General features: G+C 45.4%; 1 protein-coding gene across 1 annotated transcript in view; it reads left to right on the top strand.

The window, feature by feature from the left end:
- Positions 1-1,864: 1,864 nt before the first annotated feature.
- Positions 1,865-25,061, top strand: part of LOC147725906 (vomeronasal type-2 receptor 26-like) — a 127,211-nt gene continuing 104,014 nt past the window's right edge. The window contains exons 1-2 of the mRNA XM_086963385.1: positions 1,865-2,115; positions 8,592-8,883. Of these exons, the coding sequence (XP_086819511.1) occupies positions 1,865-2,115; positions 8,592-8,883 (543 nt within the window). The remainder of the gene's footprint in view (positions 2,116-8,591; positions 8,884-25,061) is intronic.

The following is a 25,061-nucleotide window of genomic DNA, read 5'->3' as shown; positions in this document are numbered from 1 at the left end:
CGAATCCCATGCCAAATCAATGCTAGAGGAATTTCGGAAGCTCTTCACAGGACTGGGGAAGCTGAAGGGCAAAAAGTTCAAGCTGCACATTGATCCGTCAGTACGGCCGTTGCCCTCCGGCACCAGCGCGTGCCCTTCAACCAATGTCCGCAAGTGGAGGAGGAACTGAGGAAGCTTGAGGAACTAGGGGTAATCGAAAAAGTGCCTGGCCCCACCCCGTGGGTGACCCCGCTGGTCGTGGCACCCAAACCCAAGCAACCAGGAGCCATTCGACTCTGCGTCGATATGAGACTGCCAAATACCGCAGTGAAGAGGGAACAACACATCACCCCCATGATGGACAATATCGTGGCCGACCTGAATGGAGCAAAGTTGTTTTCGAAGCTGGACCTGAACGCCGGGTACCACCATCTGGAACTGGAACCGGAAAGCCGGTACATTACCACTTTTTCAACACACGTCGGGTTATGCAGGTACAAGAGACTCAGCTTCGGAGTATCATCGGCCGCAGAGGTCTTCCAGAATGCCATTCGGGAAGCTCTGTCGGGGCTGTAAGGCGTGATCAACCTCAGCGATGACATCTTGGTATACTCCAACACGCTCGAGGAACACCACTCCCATCTCCGAGCCACTGTTGGAATGTGGCCTAACTCTGCACAAAGCCAAGTGTTCCTTCTATCAAGAGAGCATGGACTTCTTCGGGTACACCTTCACCCGAGAGGGACTCTTGGTCGATCAGAAGAAGGCCGAAGAAGGCCGAAGCAATCCGGACAGCCAGCACGCCAATCTGGCAGCCATGTCTGAGCCACTGCGTGTCTTCACGAGGTACGATCACAAATGGGAATCGACGCCAGCGGCCAACAAAGAGTTCCAGGACATCAAGGCGGGCCTGCTGGACAAAACTGTGATGCCGTACTTCCATCCATGAAGCCGAACGGAATTGGTTGTTGACGCCAGCCCGGTGGGCCAGGGTGCAGGCTTCTCCAGGAACACGGCCCGGAGGTGTGGAAGCCAGTGGCCTATGCCAGCAAAGCCCTCACCGACACCAAGACCAGATACGCTCAAATCGAGAGAGAGGCATTGACGATCAAATGGGCGTGCCAGCACTTCCATCTATATCTGTGCGGCCAAGAATTCAGTGTCGTGACTGACCACAAATCGTTGCTCCCGCTGTTTGCTGGCTCATCCCGGTAAGCACCTCCGAGGATTGAACGATGGGCCGTGCAGCTGCAAGGCTACACCTTCAAAGTGGTTTTCCGCCCAGGTGCACACAACCCTGCCAATTACCTGACCCGTCACCCGGAATCCCTGACGCCAACCTAGTCGCCTGCGGATGCCTGCAGCACAGAGGCGTTTGTACGCATGTTGTCACAAGGTGCTTGTCCAAAAGGCATGATGCTTGGGGAGATTAGCCACGCAACCTAAGAAGACCCCACTCTCAACCGAGTTCGGGAAGTCCTGGAGAACAATGGTTGGACCTACTTCATGGACGGAGCGCGTATCCTCTGGCTGAAGGTCAGTCATGCACGTCAACAACTGTGGCAAGTTCGGACCGAGTTGAGTGTGGGAGCTGAAGGAGTGATTTTGAGAGGGCATCTCATAGTAATACCCGAAAAGCTCTAGAAGAGAATCCTCGCGTTGGCTCATGTTAGCCACCAAGGAATGGCCAAGACCAAGGCCAGGCTACGGGACAAAGTATAGTTTCCGGCGATGGACTCCATGGTGGAGGAGATGGTGAGACAGTGCCATGCCTGCACGATCACAGGAGGGGACCCCGCTTCGGCACCCGTGATCACGGAAGAGCCGTGCAAGGCTCCATGGACACAACTCAGCGTGGACTGACAATGGACCCCCTTTCCAGGGGATGGAGTTTCAAGAATACCTTGAGAACCTAGTGGTGCGCCATATGAAGATCACCCCACTGTGGCCCCAGGCAAACGGGGAAGTAGAAAGACTGATGGGAACCATCAACCGGGCTTTGTGCATCGCTGTGGACAACGGGGAAGATCCTGCAGTGGCCTTAGACCAATTCCTGGGTTCCTACCGTCAGACTCCTCATAGCACCACTAAGTGTGCTCCTGGCTCATCTCCTGTTCAAGCGAGCCCCACCAGACAGTATCCCGGCGGACCAGACGTGGGCGCCCATGGAGCGGGACGATGCAGCCGTCCAGGCGAGGAGGGAGACAACGAACCGGAAGGCGAGTGAGGCCCGTAGAGCCCAGGAACCCCAGCTAAGAGTGGGAGACCGGGTGGTGATCAAAGACTGACACCCCGGATGGAAGTTCCGGACGGCCTATCAGCCAGAGGCGTGGGTCATTGTAAATATCCTTGGTACCAACAGTCCGTCACGAGGAACGTGTCCAGCTTCAAGAAGACAATGGAGGCGGACATAGATCCTGAGGCACCTGGTTGTCAAGACCCATTGCCGAACCTCTCTCCCACGATCTCGCCTGATGTGAGGAACACCTTGTCGGAGTCGCCGAGGTCCTCCAGCCCAGGAAGTGCTGGTAATACCCGGCCGACCACCCAGAGCACTGTAGCCGAATCGGTTGAGGGCACCCCGGCTAGGGTTGCGACATCTCCCTGTACCCGGAGCCAGAAGTATGGTCTCCGGCCGAATCCGGTGCCGAGCCAGCAGCTGAAGGACTTTGTATATACCTCCCCAAGAAATGAGCGGACTTGGTGGTTCAGAACTAAAAGAAAGAAGGGATTAGAGAGCCACCCGGGCTCTCTCACGCAATGTTGCTGTTGCACCCATGCATCCCCACACCCCTCTGGGCGGTGGCTTGCCCCGAGGGCATAAATAAAGGGGCCAGAGACCGCTCGGGGTCTTCCGGCCGACAGAGCAGTAACTGTTGTCCATGCGTCATTCCAGCGCTGCTTCGGCTTATACAGCCCCAGGCCCTACTGCATTACGACTCCCAGGAGGGAGGAGCCTTCTTTGCACTCTTAAGCGCCATCCCACACCGTGGTGCAGAACGTCCATGCCTGTCGGACCCCGGAGGAGACTGGGATGGGCCACCCCTCTGACGAACAGGTGCTGGGAAACGTTTACAGAAGAGTTTTCAGGACACACTTGGACATCAGCTGCTTTTGTCCAGTTATTAAGAGGAAAACCATTAATGATCAAGGCAGGGGGGCTAAATCAACTACCCTAGATGCCTTTCTATCCAGGGGCCGCCAAGGTACTCTCATATGAGATTGAGTTGAGTGAACGCCGGCTATCCCTTAAGGAGGGTAGGCATCTCCCCGAGCTATCACAGACTTCACCTCAGACCACACTCGATCACACTCTTGAGCTTATGGCCAGGCATCCCTGCAAAACTTCCCCCAATGCTAGCTCATGTAGCCATATCAGTAGTCCGCACAGCCAGCTGCAAAGAGGATAAGGGGGGGGGTAAAGCGCAAAACCAACTGGCAACAAGAAGTTCCAAATTTCCAAAAAAGGGTCATCCACGGGAACAGAGTGAAAGAACCTCCTCATCTCCAGCGCCAAGATCAACAGGAATTTTGTGTAAAATATATGAGCTGCAATGATTTTTAGAATGAAGCAAACCAATGGCACCAGCGTTACAAGAATGGTGAACAGAATGAATAATTAAACCATTGAACATTTTGTTTTGTCTTTGATTATATGAAGACATACCTAGCTTTGCCGATACTAATGAGTTTAGGTGTGCTAATCCGCGAGATCCCCCAGAGTGGTCTAGCTTGCCCATTTACCTGTGTGCGTGCATTATCCAATAGCCAGGTCGGATTAGAGCAGGTCACCGTTCTTCTCAGGATAGAGATGGGGTCGAAATGCTCCTCTGTTTAAGCAAGTGCTCATGTGTTTTATATATTAAGCTAAAACCATGCATTAAGTGCCGAGCTCTGGTCCGGACCCATCTTGTTTATTCTACCCACCCAAGGCTGTCGTCTACCAGACAACAATCCATAACATAGTTTGCGCAGAGTACCAGGGACCTTGTACAGAGTGTTCTAAGAGATGATAATGTGCCTCTGAGGAAATGTATATGTAAACAGGTATTACATAGATGTGCAAACAAATTGTATTACAAAAGTCAAATGTCAACTTTGAACATGAATATGTAAAATGGAAGAGTTTGTGACCAGAGCCTTTGCAACTACACAACGCTGGGTCTTCTTTGTGCTAAATAAAACTGCAAAAAAATATATACACTGAATCGTATACAGATAGGTCTCAATACTCATGGAAATGGTTTGAAAGTTACTCTAAAGACAACTTTTAAGTATAAGTGAAGGAATTACTAAAGTTATGATATGAACAACATCAAACTAGTAATCCTTCCATGGCTCATATTAGTTACAAACCAAATTGAAGGTTATTCCAAACTACCATTAGCTATGGGGTTTGTAAATCACAAGTTATATCAAGAAATACCAATAAGGAGAAGATTACTAAGACATTGGCAGGTACAAGTGGTTTAGATTGTTTTTTTCAAAACTATAATTGACATAATATGAACTTTACTAAAAGGGTTATGAAGAAAAGACAACCCTTTCAAATATATGATTTGGAAGTGCTTTTTACAAATGTATTCAACTTCTCAGTATTGGCTCTTTAGTTACAACTTGGCATGGTTGGTATTAGTTTTAAAGGACACAGGTCTATGCTACTTTCTTGGTTTGTGATGCAAACAATTATTTGAAAATTAACAGTGTGACTAGGGCTGTTTAGTGATTGGTGGGCAAGACGTAAAACATCAGCAATACATCTTGGTCTTGATTTAAAGCAAATGTAATTTAAATTTTCAATACTTTAACATTAAATGAGAGGTAAGAATACTTGAAAAAAACATTGATCCCGAAGTGCAAAGGTTCTTTAATTAATATTGGTTTAGCATTTCATTCAATATGAGTATTAGAAAGAAATCACTGTTTTCATTACCACATGTACCAAGAATTTAACAACTGTGTGAAACGTGGTTCCAGAAAACTGATATTTTATATTTCAATACTATTGTGGGAATAAGTGAAAACAATTTTCTTAAAATATAATTTAATGCAAAAAGATGTCAGTCCCTTTATATAAAATGGTAGATTTTCCAAATATTAATGGAAATTGTATTGCTGTTGTTACTTATGTTTTATCATTCCTTTAAAAAAAAACTTTACATGTGATTAATTCTTGTTTAACTGGGTACTTATTTTGAGTAATTAGCAAGTTCATCCTTGATAATGAAGGGAGCGATTTAGAGTTTGGGATATTGGTTATGAGAAGTGTGGCTCAGGGGTTAGAGACAGCAGATCCGGAAGCTGAGATCGGCCCTGGACCAGGGTTCAATTCCCTGCCTCGGCGGGTCTTGGGCTCAAAAATTCCACGGACTCGATAATTCTCGCTCCGGTGCCGTCTCAACTCACGGGTTCACACTCTGCGACTCTGGGCAATAGCTTGCTTAATCTCCACAATGGCCCCTCGCGGCGGGATGCCTGGCTTTCACCTTGTGGATATCCTGCCGGGGTTATCTCACAGGGGAATACCAGGACGGGTTCCCTAAGCAAGCGCCGGGAAACCCTTTGTGGGTAGCTGTGCGCTATATAAGCTCAAATACATTTACATTTACATATTCCATCACAAACATGAAGGATATCCCGTTGCTGTAGGGCCCACATAGTTGTTAAATAAATGTACAGATTTAAGGCAACCAAAATGTAGACCATAATTAATGTTCTTACATATATAATAATTCTCAGAAAGAACCAAAGGACAACAATACATTTATAAAAAATTAGCATTTATTAAATTTGTAGACAATGGATAAGATTGAAAATCATTCATTCACTTTCATATTTCAATCTTTTCCATTGTCTAAAAATGTAATAAAATTTAACAAATGCACTTTTTTGTATTTTTGATACATTTATCGTTGTCCTTTGGTAAGAACATTAATTATGGTCTACATTTTCCTTATATCTGTACATTTATTGACTTTTTCCCTACTTTAAGGAACCTTATTTGGAACTGTAGGGGGCCTCTTCTTTGCGCTTGGGCCCACATAGTTGTTACATATTTTCCTCTAACATGGGAATATGTTGCATATTTATTAATTCTTGGTAGGCATTGTCGCCTTGTAGCCTGCACATTTAGGGGCCCATTAGGATCAGGGGCGGATCGCCACCGCCCGCATGGCGTTGGCGATATTCCCGTGATCCGACCCCGTCCGCCACCCATTTCCCCTCCTCCATATCACTATGGCGGGGGGGAATGCGGCGGACGGAAAGACCGTCTGCCGTTTTTCGACCGGTCAACGAGTTGACCGGGCGGAAAAGGGTTTAATATGGTGGCGTGTCTATTAGACACCGCCAGCCATATTAACATGGGTGCCGAAAGATGCCTTTCCGTGGCGGCATTGCCGCCACGGAAAGGCATGCCGGAATTGACTGCCGGGGCCGGTTGCGGGCCCCCAGGTACTCTGGGGGTGGGGGTTGCACATGGGGGGTACCTATGGTACCCCCCAGCAGTTCCATGCACAACATGGCAGGCACAGGGCGGTGCCTGCCATGTTGTGCATGGAAGTGCACAACATGCCTGCCATAAGTTGGCAGGGTATGCTTAGACGTGAGTCCCTTACTCACTTTGCCACTGGATTCAAGTAAGCCGGGCTGAAGACGGCTGAAATGCCGGAAACCGGTCCTCGGAAGCTTGTTTCCGGTCCAGGGAAGGCATGGCTTGGCAGTTCGGGCTGGACTGTTCCCATGAGGCACAGAGTCAGACTGATTTGCATATGGCCATGTCTGAACTTGGGTGGCAGAGTGGGCTAAAGAACGGTTATGGATTAAACCCAGATCTGTTGACTGGGTGTGAGTGTTTGATTGGTTCAGATGCTCCGTCCATCACCACCCCCCTTTTGTACCACTTCCTGGCATTGTGGCGGGAGGTGCTGAGTGCACCGCCCCCCACAATGCCAGGAGTGCAGGATGCGCCCGCCACTGTGGTGGGCGCATCCTAATTGCCCCCATGGGACCCCCGCCCTTATGACGGGCTTTCCCTTTTACCGTGAGGATGGCCTTAGTCTCAGAGTCGTACAATCAGAAAGCAATGAGATAACTTGTTTATTCTAGACAAACTAAAAAAGCTGTTCTCCACCTCTGCCACAGTGAGATAAGGACAGTGTTTAATTATATAACAAGCATCCATGCTGGGCTGGGTGAGAGAAGCCCTTCATGTTGACATTGTCATGAAACCACTGTGACTGAGATGCAGCCCTGCTGACTCCGGTATTCATCCTGCGAAGAAGGATAGCCTGCACACTTTTGGGCATATTTACAACTTTTGTGGCGCAAGGCAGCACAGCAATTCACCATGCTGTGCTGCCCTGTGTCAAAGGGAAAGGGCAGGAATAGGTTGGACTTATCCAATATAGCCCATTCCTGCCCTTTTCTTTTGCGCTGGCACCGTTTTGGCAGCCTAGCGCCAACGCAGGCACCCTTGCACCAAAGATTGTTTTTGTGCATGCAGGATGTTTTTTGTGAAGGAAGGGTCTACTTCCTGCACAAAAACAATCATGAGAGGCATATCTCTCTTTGCATGTGTGCTGCTGATTGTAGCACACATCAAGAGAGGAAGTAACAAGGAGAAATAAAGATATTTCTCAACGTTACACCTCTGTTGTGTATTTTTTACCATGCTAATAATGCTTATTATTATTATTATTATATTCTTATATAGCGCCTGATTCGACCCCCAAAGGGGTATCTCCGTGCTTGCCTTGGGAACCCGTCCTGGCTTTTCCCTGTGAGATAGCCCCTACAGGGCATCCCCATGGTGAAAGCCAGGCATCCCGCCGCAGGGGGGCCGTTGTGGAGATTAAGCAAGCTTAATGCCCAGAGTTGCAGAGTGTGAACCCATGATTAGGTCAGGCACCGAAGCGAGAATTATCGAGTCCATGGACATTTGACCTCAAGACTCTGCCGCGTCGGGAATTGAACCCTGGTCCCGGGTCTGATCTCTGCTTTAGGGTCTGCCTGCTCTAACCAGTGAGCCACACTTCTCCACAGTAATGTGTCTCATCTGCTTCATTATGGCAGCTCGCGCTTTCTTTACAAAAATTTGATTATTTTAATTAATGTTTTGAAAATGTATTTTCATATCTTTCCTGTGTATAACTTGAGCATGCAAAAGTAACAAACAAAAGGCTTTTGACCTGTTTCTACAAATTCCTTGGGAATCAGTGATGTTATGTTCAAGGTTAATAATAACATTTATTACCCTGGTCAGGTTAGGGGTTTAGATGTGGTACTATGAGCTAGCCAAAGCAAACCTAACATTTACTGATGATATATGTAGACTGAGTCTCTATACTGTGAAGCTCTTGTTTAGATAATACACAGTCCTATTAAACTTTTAGGAACCGTATAACACTGTCCACCATATACCAAGTGTGTTATATCCAATGGAACTTGAAGCACGGCAGATGCCGAACTCTATATCGGCCCTAATAACAAGTGACATTTTAGAAAGTAACATATGTTGAAGACATTGAGGTCGTTTATGAAGTCCACATTAACATGAGTAATGACATTCTGTGATTGATATATTACTGATTGTTACCTATTTCATCACATAGATTCAGTGTCCGATTTTATCGGGATTTGTTGGCCATGGTTTTTGCAATAAAAGAAATCAATGAAATGCCGGGTCTGTTGCCAAACATCACCCTGGGCTTCCGGATATTTGATTCATGTATGTCTGAGAGCCGAGCCATTGAACTAGTGCTGAATCTTCTCTCTGGTGAAAGAGTGACAACTCCTGGATACCGGTGCCCACCACGTCCCCCACTGGCTGGCATTGTAGGGGAAGCAATGTCATCCTTGAGTGTCCCAATGGCCAGAATTATGGGAGCTCTTCATTACCCCCAGGTAAAGATCAGCAGGATCTCACAAAAAATGCTTAGTAGAAGTTTTTAAAGAAATTCTGGTATTGAGAGTTTGTGTCAAAGTTCAATGAACTTTTTCAATTACTGTTGAAGGAAATGTAGTCTTTTATACAAAACTAATGGAAAACATATCTATTTATAGTCAAAATATTACAGTCCCTCAAAAATTAAATGATAAATCAAACTCCCAGTCGAAAAGTATTATTATAAATGACATTGGGACGTTCTTGGTTAGCCATACGTCACTTTCTCTACTTACAAATTAAATTTATTGAGCAAATTGACTAATCTGGGTATATTTCTCCTTATTAGGTTAAGATAGCTTTCAATAAACTATATGTCAGGATCTCCTGAACAATGCCGAATGAGTCATGGAACATAAGCCTCAATGTTTAACAACATGTCTGTCCTATTCATACTGGACTTGAGACGAAATGGTGCAAAACGTAAGAGAATAAAAGGTTTAGGACACAATGGCTTACTTTTATGGGATATTGAGCCCCTAGGGAGACCCAAGACTACTTAATGATACTAGCCTCTAGGCTTTGGGAGATATCTCTCTTTAGTGACACTCTTGTGCACTGCCATAAAGACCAATTCTCAGTTCAAATTGATGGTGAAGCCTTATGGTTCACTGGATGTCTCAGTCCTTTGGGTATTCCCAGAAAATCATTAAGGAAGCCCCTGATAATCATTAGAAATTGACCAGTATTGAAATACGGCCCTTAAAGGTGGTATCCCTAGGGAATTTTGTAACAGGTGCTGCCCACCATCTGGGTCTAATGATGACCCATTGTAGCCTTTGGCCCTTTAACCGGTCTCAGCACTGAACTCTGTTCTGACCCGATACTGGTTACCAGGTCCCAGGTTGCAAATGGAACTGGAAATCAACACTCTCTGCCCCCTAAACTTCCTCCATTTAATTTAAAAGTGTTGCAACCTTGTTTTCATGACCTGCAGCAGCATTCCCACCCACCCCATCTATTTAGATAACAATTTACATTGCTTGTACTATTATAATTGCAGGTCACTCTTTTACAGTTTGCATCTGTTCTCCCCCAGGCCTGCTACTCACTTGGTCACATCTTTTATCCCTTTTATGATGCCATACAGACATCACACTAGCCTACTGTTGTCCCTAGATGCAACACTCTCCTGTGTAACACATATTTCTCTTCTACTCCTTGATAAACTCTGTGTAACACTAAGCGTTACCTTCCCTGCGCGGGCACCGCTCCCACTATTTTTGCAGGTTGGCATACTTTATGAGTCTATTACTTTGGTATAGAGACTGCAGCATTTGCCTATAACTCTTAAGCCATTTGACAAACGTCACAGTACGTTTCAAAAAGTCTCATCTACATTAGCGTCATTTTGAACGTTTTTGGGGTAATCTGTCAAGTGGGGACTGAGAAATGTGGGTCACAAATTGCGTTTTCCCCATGCAATTTTAAGTGGTTAAATTAGACACAGCCAAAATGGCAGATTCCCAAAAAGTGTGCTTTGTGTGAATTGGTCCAAATCTGTTCAGAGGTTTTATGAGAATGTGAGGTTTAGAAATGTGTGTATGTAGAGCGATGCAGAGGATCTGTGGATCCAAGAGATTAAAAGATAACAACACAATATCAACAATGCGGTTGAAGCAGTAATTTTTAGGACTCAGGTACTCAATCCCCTGTCCTGGAAAAAGAATATAAAAAACACATAGGTGGCAGGGTAGGGATACAGTGCCACCCACAGCCATGGTGCTGGGATCACCTGGAACCAAAAGTATAATTTTTATTTTTGGCAAACTGCTGCCCTTTTCAATTTTATTACTTGCAACGGGTGAGCCAAGGCCAGAGGGGGTGCTGTTTTTCAAAAATGTATTTGGGGAAGTGATGTAGAGCCCCCTCCCCGCACCATTGCAATAGACCAGGGACTCCATCCCCTGGGACCCATATTTATACTTATAGGGAGGGGAGATGGAGTCCCTTTGGCCATTTTAAGGCCCAGGGGACTCCTTGCCCTGAGGCCAAATTCATCCTAATGGAGAGGGTGCGTGTGAGCCATGATATGGCCCCTGGGACCCCATCCCCTGGTCCTGTTGTATTTTGTTTTGGAGAGGAGGGCAATGAGGCTCTCCTCCTCAAGCAATGGTATGGCCCTGGGCTCCACATCCCCCAAGCCGGATGAGACACTATCCACCAGACACTGTTTACAGCAAGTGAGGGCCTGGGCAAGGAAGACTTCTGAGCTCCCACATGGTGGGAGCAAACAAAAGGGCTCTCACCAGGTGGGAGCTGAAAAGTGTCCCCATGCTCACATTCAAGGATTGGTCACCCCTAGCAGGAGTAGAAAGAAAATCCCTGAGGGCGTTAGAAACGTTTTCTGTCTCAACACCCAGGATGGTTCCCACTGTTGCCAATGTGAAAAATGTTGTTGGGCACCCAGGTTGGGGCCAAGGCACCCAATCTTAAAAAGAAGACAGAAAACAAAAAAAATGGCCATTTCCAGTGCAGCTTTACAGAATGGGGCTGCTTGCAGGAAGCTGGAGGGCTCCCTCCTACAATTGTAAACCAGATAGATTTAAATTAAACAACAATTACATTTTTTTACAACTTACATAATTAATAATAAAATAAAAGTCTTTAACATTTAAAAAAAAAAATAATTCAACATTAATAACTAAATTAAAAGTATTGTAATTTATTTAACTTTCCACTCTATTCCCAATAAACTCAGCAACACACTTTAACAACATAAACTATAATCACAAATTCTTTTTTTAAATAAAAATTAAATCAAATAAACCAACTTATATATATATATTAAAACAATATGATCATATTTATACAATTATATGAGATTGTGTTCTGAAAGATGGAGCACTCTGCTCTTTAATTGAGCCTTTTTTACAGACCATTGAGTTGTAAATCCTGGATTCCAAATAGAGCAAACTGTGTTATCTTTGCCAAATGATGCTTTCTTTTTATATCTCAGTTCTGCTATTACACGTTTTATAGGTGTCTAGAGACATTTCAGTTTGCTGAATATGTTCTTGAAAAGCTGTTAATCTGACTGTTGTAAGGATGAATAAACAGTAAATTACAGAATGCAGCACATTCCCTAAGTTATATTATTCTCTCTTTCTGGTATTTGTAAAAGGCAGAGTTTTATTATAGTATAATTTCCTCCCCTAAATGTTTTTCTGTTGTTTAATGTTTTGATCAGGTCAGTCATGGATCCGTCCTCTCTTCCCTCAGCGACAAGCTCCAGTTCCCCTCCTTTCTGCGTACGGTGCCACCTTCAACGTTCCAGAACAAGGCCCTGGCATGGCTGGTGGGGTACTTCCAGTGGGCATGGGTGGGCATGGTTGTGTCTGATGATGAGTTGGGCCTTCAAGGAGGTCAAGCAATAAGAAGAGACATCGAAGAGAGTGGCAGCTGTGTAGCCTTTGTGGAGCAGGTCAACCTTCGCTACTCCAAGGAGAAGGTCCTTCGCATTGCAGAAATGATACAGGGACATACAGCAAAAGTGATCATTTTTCACAGCCCAGAGGTGCACCTCAAGATGTTGCTACAAACCCTTTACTCACTGGAATTAAGTGGCAAGGTCTGGGTATTCACTGCTGCCTTTACAATTACACCAGGATTACTGGACAACCAGGCCTGGAGAATACTCAATGGATCTCTGGGAATTGCACCTTACACTGATCACATGCTGGGATTTGAGGAGTTTTTGCTCAGTTTAGAACCCATGAGATACCCAGACGATATATTCATAAAATTGTTCTGGATGAAGGCGTTTCATTGTCATTTTGAAGAGACCAATGTGACAAGAGATGTGTTCATCCAAGGGGAGAAAAGTGAGCAGAAACTTTGCTCAGGGAAAGAGTTACTGGATGACAAGGCCATGACTTTATTTGAAATGAATGACCTGAGCTATACTTATCAAAGCTACACCGCCGTATACGCCTTCGCTCATGCTCTGGACACTCTGCTAAACTGCACACCTGAGCGAGAATTGATCACAAAAGAGGCTTGTGCTGACATCAACAAATACCTACCTTGGCAGGTAACAAGAATGTCCTTGTTTATTTCTTAAGATCATGTGTGGAATATATCATTTTCTTTCCACTGAAAAACACAAAGGTTTAGTGACATTATTGATGACATCACTGACGATATCTCAAATTATAATATTTTATCATATGGGGGTCCTCATTCCTGAGCTTTGAATGGCCCTGCAGACCCCATTCCGCACACCACCATCCCCTTTATAATAAAAACAGCCCTGAGGGATGGGGTCCACAGGACATAATGAGGCTCAGAGAGGGGGCCACATAGCCCCTCCCCTTTATAATAAAAAACAGCCATGGGGGTTGGGGTCCCCAGAGCCTAATGAGGTTCGGAGGAGTGACAAGGCAGCACCCCTCCCCTTTTATTACAAATTTCAGCCCCAGGTGATGGGGTCCCAAGGACCAATTGAGGCTCGGAAGGGGGTCTATGTGGCCACCTCCCCTTTAAAAAAACAGGCAACCCGGGGGGTTGGGTTCCCTGAGGCGAAAAGAGGCTTGTGGAGGGGGAGAACCTGACACTCCCCTTTTTTTATTATTTTTGATGCAGGGGTGAGGCCCCCTTCACTTTTTTATTGTATTTGACCCAGGGGATGGAGTCCCTGATGTCTATTAAGGAATGCGGTTAAGGGCTGCACATCCCCGTATTCTAAGATTTTGGCCCCAGAGGTGCAGTCCCCGGTGTGTAAGAAGGCTTGAGGGGACAGTGTGGTCCTCCCCATTTTATATTGTATTTGACCTCAGGGCTTTGGGCCACTGGACCCTAATAAAGGCTGGGGGAGAGAGACCAAATGGCCCCTTCACCTTTTTATTAGAACTGGACTGGGGTTTGGGTTCCTGAAACCTTGTAAGGCTTGGAGAGGGAGTCCAAACTACCCCCTCCTCTTTTTTATTGGATCTTGCTCCGGGAAAGGGATCTCCTGGGTCAATTAAGGGTCAGGGAGGGGGCTACATTCCCCTCCCCTTATTATATATGGTTTGCCCTAGATGATGGAGTGCTAAGTGCCCGAAAGCCAACTCTACCCCATTTACCGCAAAGGCTGTGTGTGGTTAGCATCTTGCAGGGGGTTTACCCACAAACATGTCGGCAAGCCAAGCCCTGTCACCTACACCCCACTGTGCATGGCTAAGGGTGCGTGCAGCATGGGGTTGACTTCCTGTTGGGAGTTGGAAGCTGAGCCTGTTTGCAAGATAGGCCTAAGGGCCTATGCCACACATGACCAAAGGCCATGCACAGCGTGGGGTTGGCTGCCTCAGGGTGGCTGAATGTGGGGAGTTGGATGCAGGGCCTGGCTACAATTTATTTTATTTATTTATTTATGCATTTTTATATAGCGCGGACTTTACCCGAAGGCGTCAGAGCGCTTCACATTAGGAACAGAAATGAAACATAATGAGAAACATTACAGAAGAGCAGATTGCTAAAACATACGTTACTTACATAAGGTAATAGTGACAATTGTGAGCAAACAAAAAAACATGAGGTAGTAAAAATTGTGAGCAACCAAAAATACATGAGGTAGTCAAAAGTGCACAAGAGGAAAAGTGACAAGTGTGCAGTTATAAGAGAAAACAGAGTATAATTTGAGGTATAATACTGCAATACGTGCTGGCACAAGAACAGGCGTTACGTAGGCAAGGTGGCCCTTGTGCAAGTATCAAAGATAAAAACATGTGAGAGGTAGCAACCGTGTTTTACATGGGCAAAGTGTAGTGTGCATGTTACAAAAGGGCACCGAACACAAGTACATGGAGAATACTGCAAAAAGGCAGACACTCCCACCACAGGAAAACACTGGGAAGGCACTCCCATGGTCATGGAAAGTAGAAAATATCAGTAGTGGGGAGTCTTCCTCCAAATAGCAAGAGGGCGTGAATTACTTTTGGAGGTGTCTCTGGAGGAGGAGAACTTTGAGGTCCCTTTTGAAGGCCTGGGAGGAGGCGACCTTGTGGCCAAACCCATGCCACTTGCGACAAAAGGCTGTGCGCAGCGTGTGGTTGGCTGTCTGCAGTGGGGAGCGGTTGACTACCTCCAGGTAGCTTGGCCACAAGGCTTGGCTGCAGGCCAAGCCCTGTTGCCAAATCCTGCTGTGCACATCTGAAAAAGCTGCACAGCGTGGGGTTGGATTCCTGTTGGGGCTTTGCCACAGGCCAGGCCCTGTGGCTATTCCCCCACTTTGATAGTGCGCATCAGCATACATATGTTAATCAAATATTACTATTTGTTAAAAAAAACTAGAAATTCATTGAAAAAACAAAGATTAAAGTAATATTATATTTAGATGTGATAGAAATATCAGTTTTTAATGTTTTCAACTTAGAAATTCACAAAAAAATTAACATTAATGTTTTGAACAAAAAATATGGACAAATTACCCAGTTAGAGTTAACAGAACTAAAAATAACTTGCACCCCATTCGATTTTACATATTACATGTTCCTGTACCCAACTCTCTGGGCGACAGCCAAATCCTGCTGTGCACAGTCTTTGGTGCGGCCCCCCCACCCTACACTGAGTGAGTGGCCAGAACCCACAGAGCATGGCTTTTGGCTACGCTCTGCGGGGTGCATGAAGCTGGAGTATTAGTTGAGGGGGCTGATGACCCAACTCAAACAATAATTGAAATCTTTGTGTGGGTGAACTTCTAAAGTTGCTAAATTAACCCACGCTCAAACCCTTTGTAGCAATAGCACTGAGATGCAATGTGTAAAGTATATATGACATGCTAAAACAGTAATGAAGCCAAAACAAAAGAAAAATTCTAAAACAATTTAGAAAAATAGAGAATATTCTAACACCAAAAAGACAAAAATCTAATAGAGGAACCGGAATTATGATTTTTACATTTTAAATGAAAAATAATGTCTACAAATATTAGGCGCCAACCATGTCAACTGTTCACAGTAAACCATGACCTAGACTCCATATGAGACGAACTCCAATGGAGCGCAAATCGGATACAAAAACCAGGTTACAACCAGTTAGAGTTTTTAACTTGGGACTCAAAATGGAAGTAAAAAATCTTCAGAGGGACACGGCAGCAAGCTGTAGTTGAGAAGGGCTCAACGAGGTCAGATAGCCATTGAAAGAGGTCCCATTAAAGCCACTCATTTTTGGCAGGAAATCTCCAAAGTGGAAATTTATTTATTTTAATGCCCAGAAAAGTTCTCTCATCAGCCTGATATTTTTCACCTTCATACCTTTCAAGATTTCTTTGTTCGCAATTAGTCATGTTTTTGGAGCTCAGATTTCTCTAGTAATGCAAGGCTGCAAGCTGTAGCCAAAAATAGCCCCAGGAGGCAGATACCATCTCCATGAGGTTCCAATCAGATTTTCTGCTTCAGAAAAAGTATGAGTGGGAGAAACCTGAAATCTAGCCCAGCGGCAATGGACCTTTGTCGGATCCACAGTTCCGCAGATCTAAAAATGTTTTAAGATCCAAGATTTCTGGGGTCATAGGAGAAGTCCAACCAGATACAATTAAGTGTTCCAGGACCTCTGGATAGCACTTGGGGGTCAGGACTCACTCCAGCTGGATCCCCCAGCGGAATCCAAGGCAGGTCCAGTTAAACTGGTCACCTGGACAGTTGCAGAAAATGTCTCCTGAAGCTTGTTTTGTCCTGGTAGCTTGAGCAGGATGTCAGCATTATAATGACCCTTGGAGTCACTTCTTTGTGTTGGGTACTAGAAATTTGATTTGATTTTGATTTGATTATTGGATTTATAGAGCGCACGAATGCCCGAGGGCGTCTTGGCGCTAAAAATGACTGAAGACTGCACGCAGAGGACGAGGAGAGTTGTATCAAGACATCGTGAATTGGTTGGAACTGAATTAATTCGAGAAAAGCCAGGTCTTTAAGGACTTTCGGAAGGATAGCAGTGATGAGCTGTTTTTTATTGCTATCGGTATCAAGTTCCAGATCTTTGCTGTGTGTAGGACAAAACATCTCCCCCCCATTTAAGCTGATTAAATCTGGGGGTTCTAAGTAACATGGCGATACTGGACCTGAGGGGGCTACCTCTGGTAAATTCCTTATAGGGCGAGGCACCCGACAGGGGTGCCCCTGTCGCCTTATCTATTTGCGCTAGCCATGGAGCCATTGGCAGCATGGGTGCGCATTGATGCGCAGCTGAGAGGCTTCCGAGTGGGACGGTGGGCCGTCGGATAGGATTGCATTATACACGGATGATGTCCTGTTCTTGGTTACAAACATTAATAGGTCGGGCCCCCGTATCCTGGAGATCATGCGGATTTTTGGGGAAGTGTCCGGCCTCTATCTCAATCCGCGTACGTCCAGCCTATAGGTGCTGGGCGATCAGACGGGCGTTGGCTCGTGGGCCTCAGCATTACAGGTGGCAGTGGGGGTCTTAAGTACCTTGGGGTCTTCCTGTCTGAGTCGGCTGTTGTGTCATGGGAACGTAACATAGTACCGGTCTGGGACCGGGTTTGTACGGACATGAAGACGTGGTCCTGTATGCCTCTCACTATCTATGGCCGTTCAGCGATTTTTAAAATGGTTGCTCTCCCGCGACTGCTGTATCAACTGCAGAACCATCCACATCCCATTGCCCCCCTTTGGTTCCGGCAAGTCAATTTGGCGTTGGAGCGTTTTTTATGGGCAGGGGGTGCGGTAAGAGTGGCACTACGTCCTTGCTTCCTTTCCACATACTGTGGTGGTCTTGCGACATCTGATATCCTGTCGTACTATCAGGCCTCACACCTACTGATCCTAAACGAATGGTGGTACAGTGATAGGGCTGACCCGGCCTATGCCCTAGAGCGCTACCTGATGGGACATGTCGCCCTCCATAAGATCCTATATTCAGCTCAGTTGAAAAGGCAGCTACTGCAGGCCACGCAAGTGGTTTTTCAAATCTGGAGACAGGCGCTGCGTCGTATGGGTTGGTGGGGCAGGTTGACGGAGGAGACCCCTCTGTGGAACAATGGTCGCTTCCCGGCGCTTGCCTCACTGCGAGGGTTTGGGGGATGGGACTCCATAGGGGTTTCAACGCTAGGGGATGTTATGTCTGGCGTAGTCCTTAAATCCTTTCAAGCTCTTCGTGAAGATTTTGACATGTCCAAGACCCAGTTTTTTAAATACGTGCAATTTCGCCATGCCCTTGCGCCTAGTTTGTTAGGCCTAGACGCCTTGCCAGAATTTAGCCCTCTTGAGGCGAAGGTGTTTATGGGGGACCTAGTTGATAAGAAAGTATCTCGCATTTACCAGACTCTGGTCACGCATTGCTCTTCCTCCTTACAAAAGTTGAAAGACTCCTGGGAGCGCGATATAGGTGTACTGGAGGAGGAGGATTGGAGGGAGGCCCTGGAAGCGCCCCGGGGGGGCGGCGATAGCAGTGCGCCTTAGGCTCATCCAATTTAAATATCTGCATAGGGCATATTATACGAGGGAGAGATTGTGGAAAGCGGGATTGATTGCATCACCGGATTGTCTGAGATGTGGTAGAGAAGTGGGTACCCTGTTTCATACGGTGCGGGCCTGCGAGGGCTTGAATAGGTATTGGAAGGGGGTACGGAACTGCTTGTCTGAAGTGCTGGGATGGGACCTCCCCTGTACCCCCAGGTTGGGACTCTTACACGTGCTGGAGGAGGTGGGGGGCAATGTGTATAAGAGGCATCTCCTGTTGTTGGGCTTTACCACCGCCAAACGAGATATAGCCCAGGCCTGGAAAAGTACGAGAGCACCCCCAATATGGGTATGGAAGAAGGGATTGGATTTTTGTATGGGGTTGGAACATCCTGTATTTGAAGCCCGGGGATGCCCTAGAAAACACTAAAAAATATGGAAGAGATGGGCAGATTATAGGGGCCTTGACCTAGATCCACCAGCGGATCCTGAGGATGTGGCTGAGGGAGACACTGGAGGTGGTACCTGAGGAGACGTATACACAGTATTATTCGATGTCATGCTTTGGAACAGAGACACACACGTGCTGTGGGCTGGGGTGAGATCCGGGTGGGGGGGACTTTGGGGGTGTTGGGTAGGGACTGGGAGGGAAGGGAAGGGTTGGAGGGGTGTTCAAAGGTGATCAGTGGTGTGGAACGATTTATGTCTCTTGATCTGCTTGCAGTAGTCTCCTGACTGTAGAGTGCTGCACTTGTTTGCACCTGATCATTGCCAGAAATAAATAAAAATTATGTTAAAAAAAAAAAAAAAGTGTACCATATTGATGACGAAAGTTTGTTGATCTGGGCCTTGAAATTTAGTTTGGAATCAAACATAAACCCAAGGTTCCGAACGCTATCCACTGGCAATGGACAACAGCCCAGACTATCAGGCCACCAGTCTCGTGACCAGATGTTATGTTCAGCCCCCAACAACAAAACCTCTGATTTATCGCCATTTAATTTTAGGCAATTTGCCTGCATCCAATGACTGACCTGGGACATACACAGCCTAAATCTCTCAACTGTCTCGCCTGTGTTATTCGAGATGGACACTACAATTTGGGTGTCGTCAGCATATGATATTGGGGTGAAACCCCAGTCTCTGATGATGTTTTCTAAAGGGCCACATAAACGTTAAAGAGGGTAGGGTTTAATGATGAGCCCTGAGGTACCCCCCATGGGGTTCTAAAAGATTTTGATGAGTGTTCCCCTAGCTGAACCGAAAAGGATCTTTCTCCCAAAAAAGACGCCATTGAGGATACTTAAGATGGGTGTAAGCCTATTTCTTCTAGGCGGGTAAGGAGTACGCTATGACGGTGTCGAAGGCTGCCGACAGATCTAACAATATCAAGGCAACCTTCCCACCCTCATCCAGCACCATCCTGACCTCTTCCGCCGCCATGATCCGAGCAGTTTCTGTCCTGTGTTCCTCCCGGAACCCAAATTGTGAAACATCAAGTGCCTGCGATGCCCTAATGAACCCAGATAGTTGTATATTCAAATGTTTTTCAAAAATTTTAGCCGGGAAGGGGATTCTTGATATTGGCCTGAAATTAGCAGGAACCGATGGGTCAAGGTTGGGTTTCTTTAAGAGAGGTCGGACCGAGGCAGCTTTCCATCCTTTCAGGAAACAGCTTGCCTTTATTATTTTTCCCAGAAGCAAATGGAGTTGAGAGCTAAGTAGCTCTGGAAACAAGTGCAGCACGCTAGGTGGGCATGGGTCCATTGGGCCACCTGACTTAGTGGTTTGTATGAGTTGGCATATCTGCTCTATAGAAGAGGCAGAAAACTGAAAGGCTTCCAAGATCCTTTCTGTGTTCCTCTGTGAACTGAGATGTTCATTTCCAGGTGGCAGGTCATTACTGTTGGGGGTTTTAATTGAGTCATAGATAAGTTTAACCTTGTCGATGAAAAACTGCCCCGGTTCATTGCATAAATCTAGGTTACCTTCCATGTTTTTGGATGTTGGCTCTCTTAATTTTTTAACCATAGCAAAGAGTACTTTGCTGGAATGTTTCCCCTCCTCTATTTTATTTACATAGTAGACTACCTTTTCCTCTATTATCATTTTTTTGTAAATGGATAGTGACCTACAGTAGTTTGTTTTCTCCCCAAAGTCATAACTACGCCTCCATGTCCTTCCGGCCCGTCTACATTTTTGTTTTTGTACTCTTAGTTTATGTGAAAACCAAGGCTCGGACATGTTTTTCCTCTTAGCATTTTTCTTTTTTAATGGGGCGACTGAAAGAACAGCCGCTTTAATCCAATTATTTAATTGATCTGTGGCTGAATCAATATCATGATTCAATCTCGGGGTAGTCATGCTTAGTTGTTCGTGTAGTTTGCCTATATCAATTTTGTCCCATTCCTGGTATATAGATTTTCTACAGCTAGGGTAAATTTGACAACTTTGTGGTCCGACCAGGGGACCGGAATGACTTCCCCCATATTGATGTTAGAGTTAGAGGAAAAAATCCCATCCAACGTATGACCAGCTGAGTGTGTTTCTATGTGGACTAACTGGGACAGGCCACAACTTGTCATTGCTTCAGTGATGAGTAAAGTATTTTTATCTTCTACTTTCTCCAAGTGTATGTTGAAATCCCCTAGTATAGTGTAGTCTGCACCCATTATACTGGATTCCAATGCAGGGCCCAATACTTGTAGTATGGGGGTCTTAGCCTTAGGTGGTCTATATAGCAGAAGGCCATCAAAGGTATAATTTTCAGTGATACGAATTTTAAAAGGAAGGGCCTCACAATCTGGAATGCTTCCCCCGGCCACACAGTGTACCTGAATTTCATCTTTGCTGATGATCGCTGTCCCTCCCCCACGGTTCCCCTGTCTATCCACCCGATGGATGGAATATCCGCCCGGAACTGCAAGTGCCAAGTCGATGTCAGAAGAATTATCTGCCCATGTCTCAGTTATAAACAGTATGTCGTGATCATGTGTGTCAATCAGATTGGCTACTTCAGTGTTGTGTTTCACCAGTGATCTTGCGTTTAGCAAGGCTGCCTTTATTAATGTAGTAGCTTTATTTGTGCTTAAACCAAAAGAAGATAGTGGAGCCTTACTAGTTATAGCAACTAACCCAAATAACTCATCATTATCCAAGTTCCCTAAGTATTAGTTAAGGTATTTGTGTGCACACTGATTGGCACCCACCATCACAATGCTAGTTCATAAGAGAACTTTTAAACAGTATACATAAACGCACAGGTGCACAACACAATTTTAACAGTAAAATATGGTTCAAAGTCCAATAACCACAGGAATAGTGTTCCTTAGTTTCGATTCCTTTTTATTCCAAAATACGTGAAGAAAAACGATTGTACAGCCGACGCGTTTCGTCCACTAGGGACTTCCTCAGGGCGATTTGTTCACATATACGTAGTCGTGATGGTAGATCCTAATTCTTGATGTAGTCGTATTTGGAAAGTGCCGGAACCAGGTGATGGATAGTTAGTAGACGTGTTTGATGGGAGGTCTTCACCAGGATAACATGAAGACTATTAACAGGTACGAGGCTTGATGTAAGATGCTGCCCTTCAATATCAATCTGGAGTATAAATATTCCACAATTGGAGATCGAAGATAGTCGTGCGGAGGTCAGTGTCAATTAATCGGTATGTCAAGCATGTAATTGTGGCCGATCTTTTTTGAAAGGGCCAACAGGCAAAGGGTATAGTTCAAAAAACTAGTCAGATTTAGGTGATTCTTGAAAAAGTGCATGTAATCTCATGCCAAAGATAAGAATGAGACCTCAAATATTGAAGAGTGTTTCATGGCTTACTTGGTGGCGCACGGGACCGGGACCGCTGTTCGGTGTTAGAGGAGGTTATGTCAGGCTGTGACAATTCTATCATGAGCCGCCTTGTTTCCTATGGATGGGAATTGTGCCGTCTTTTCATGAGCCATGAAACACTCTTCAATATTTGAGGGCTCATTCTTATCTTTGGCATGAGATTACATGCACTTTTTCAAGAATCACCTAAATCTGACTAGTTTTTTTAACTATACCCTTTGCCTGTTGGCCCTTTTAAAAAAGATCGGCCACAATGACATGCTTGACATACCGATTAATTGACACTGACCTCCGCACGACTATCTTCGATCTCCAATTGTGAAATATTTATACTCCAGATTGATATTGAAGGGCAGCATCTTACATCGAGCCTCGTACCTGTTAATAGTCTTCATGTTATCCTGGTGAAGACCTCCCCTCAAACATGTCTACTAACTATCCATCACCTGGTTCCGGCACTTTCCAAATACGACTACATCAAGAATTAGGACCTACCATCACGACTACGTATATTTGAACAAATCGCCCTGAAGAAGTCCCTAATGGACGAAACGCGTCGGCTGTACAATCGTTTTTCTTCACGTATTTTGGTATAAAAAGGAATCGAAACTAAGGAACACTATTCCTGTGGTTATTGGACTTTGAACCATATTTTACTGTTAAAATTGTGTTGTGCACCTGTGCGTTTATGTATAGCTTTATGTGTGGCCTGCGGGCATTGCCTGTCTGCTGAACCACACCTGCTGTAATTAAAGGTCAGCGAGCAGCTCTTTCAATGTTTGGATTCCAGCATCGAATTGAGAATGGTGCAGCTATGTGTGGGCCGTAAGCCCCTGAGTTTGTCGTTATTATAAACTATCCTGGCTTGAATAATAGAATTTTGGGCAGAGGTTTTGGCCCTCGGCCCACGCCAGGCGCGGACGGGCGCAGACAGGCTTGCCTTCGGCACGCCTTTGGCGCGCCCGCTGCACGCGTCCGCTGCGCGCGTCCGCTGCGCGTCTGTATCAGCATGGGTTTTAATGGTAACTGGGTTCCAACAACTAGCCTGCTCACCCCTGTCCCAGGCTTCCTACCGGAAGTGAGTGTAGTGGGTGCTGAGCAAGCCCTCGGCCCCCTCCGTACAATCGGCACTTGCCGCGACGGACTGGGGGGGCATGGGCGTGAAGGAAATGCTGCCTGAAATCTGAGCAATGTAATGCGGTAAGGCAATTTTAACAGCAAGCAAAGTTTTACTAATGTGATTTTAAAAACCCAAAGGGTATTCCTTAATTTTTTTTTACCAGCACAGCAATATTGCGAAAAGCTATTTCAGATGCCAGAGCCTCGACCACCTCTAGGCGCGAGCTGCGGCAGTCTAGAATCATCAGACCCCTCGTCCACTCTGACCGCCTCTTTGTAGTCGCTGGGCTCCAACAACTAGCCTGCTCACCTCCGTCCCAGGCTTCCTACCGGAAGTGAGTGCAGTGCGTGCTGAGCGAGCCCTCGGCCCCCTCCGTACAATCGGCACTTGCCGTGACAGACGGGGGGGCATGGGCGTGAAGGAAATGCTGCCTGAAATCTGAGCAATGTAATGCGGTAAGGCAATTTCAACAGCTAGCAAAGTTTTACTAGTGTGATTTTAAAAACCCAAAGGGTATTCCTTAAAAATTATTTACTAGCGCAGCAATATTGCGAAAAGCTATTTCAGATGCCAGAGCCTCGACCACCTCTAGGCGCGAGCTGCGGCAGTCTAGAATAATCAGTTCTCTCCTCTCGACTCAAACAGCAGGCCTAGTCTTCTGCTCTTCCACAGGTCCAAAAAGTGAACTTCTGAGGAGGATACTCAGGATGGCACATGTTTACCTGCCACAAGCTAGTGGGTGGAGATGACTCCTGGTGACTCCCTAACAAATAGGGAAAACATTCCCAGTTGTAACCCTACAAACTTTTACAGCATTTCCTATGTGACTTATTACAATTAATCCTGCAATGCTCCTGTCTGCCTAAATCCACAATGGTGAAACCCTTTTCCTCTTGCAAATCTAGTCCTTCCACTCAGAGATGTGGCCAGAGTAATGAGCATAATCAAGGAAATAGAAGATGTTCCCTGGGTTTTGATTCTTACGAGACAAGGTAATATTACCAAACTGCCCTATTCATTCTCTCGATGCAACATTCAATCTTTGCCCAATTCCGCCCGTTTAATGTATTATTCTGTAAGTAGAACCACTAAAGCAAAAATAAAGTAGCAAGAGATGATTTATTAAAAATTACGCTACAAATGATTCACTAGTTTCACATAAATCACAATATATTGATAGACAATTTAGCGCAGCATATTCTTTAATTTAATACAATGCCTAGTGCTTTTTGCTCAATATATCAAAACACAGTATAAGAATTGATTTAAAAACAACACATATAATAAAGTTAAAAACATATAATAGAGTTAAAAAACCCTTCAGAATGTCGTATTAAATTAAAGAATATGCTGCGCTAAATTGTCTATCAATATATTGTGATTTATGTGAAACTAGTGAATCATTTGTAGCGTAATTTTTAATAAATCATCTCTTGCTACTTTATTTTTGCTTTAGTGGTTCTACTTACAGAATAATACATTAAACGGGCGGAATTGGGCAAAGATTGAATGTTGCATCGAGAGAATGAATAGGGCAGTTTGGTAATATTACCTTGTCTCGTAAGAATCAAAACCCAGGGAACACCTTCTATTTTCCTGATTATACTCTACCCAGTTCCTGTGGATCCAGAGGGTAACTCTCTATCGTTTTATACTATACCAGAGTAATGAGCAGCCTATCCTCTGTGTTCACTCTAAAACAGTTCTGGGGGCAGCTACCCCAGTGATAGGAGCCTACTATTCTGGGGGAACTATGAAAAGGCCTTGC

The sequence above is a fragment of the Lissotriton vulgaris genome, chromosome 3_1, assembly GCF_964263255.1.
Source record: "Lissotriton vulgaris chromosome 3_1, aLisVul1.2, whole genome shotgun sequence".
Lineage (NCBI taxonomy): Eukaryota > Metazoa > Chordata > Amphibia > Caudata > Salamandridae > Lissotriton > Lissotriton vulgaris.
The sequence above is the reverse complement of the archived record's forward strand: the minus strand, read 5'-3'. Positions and strand labels throughout refer to the sequence as shown.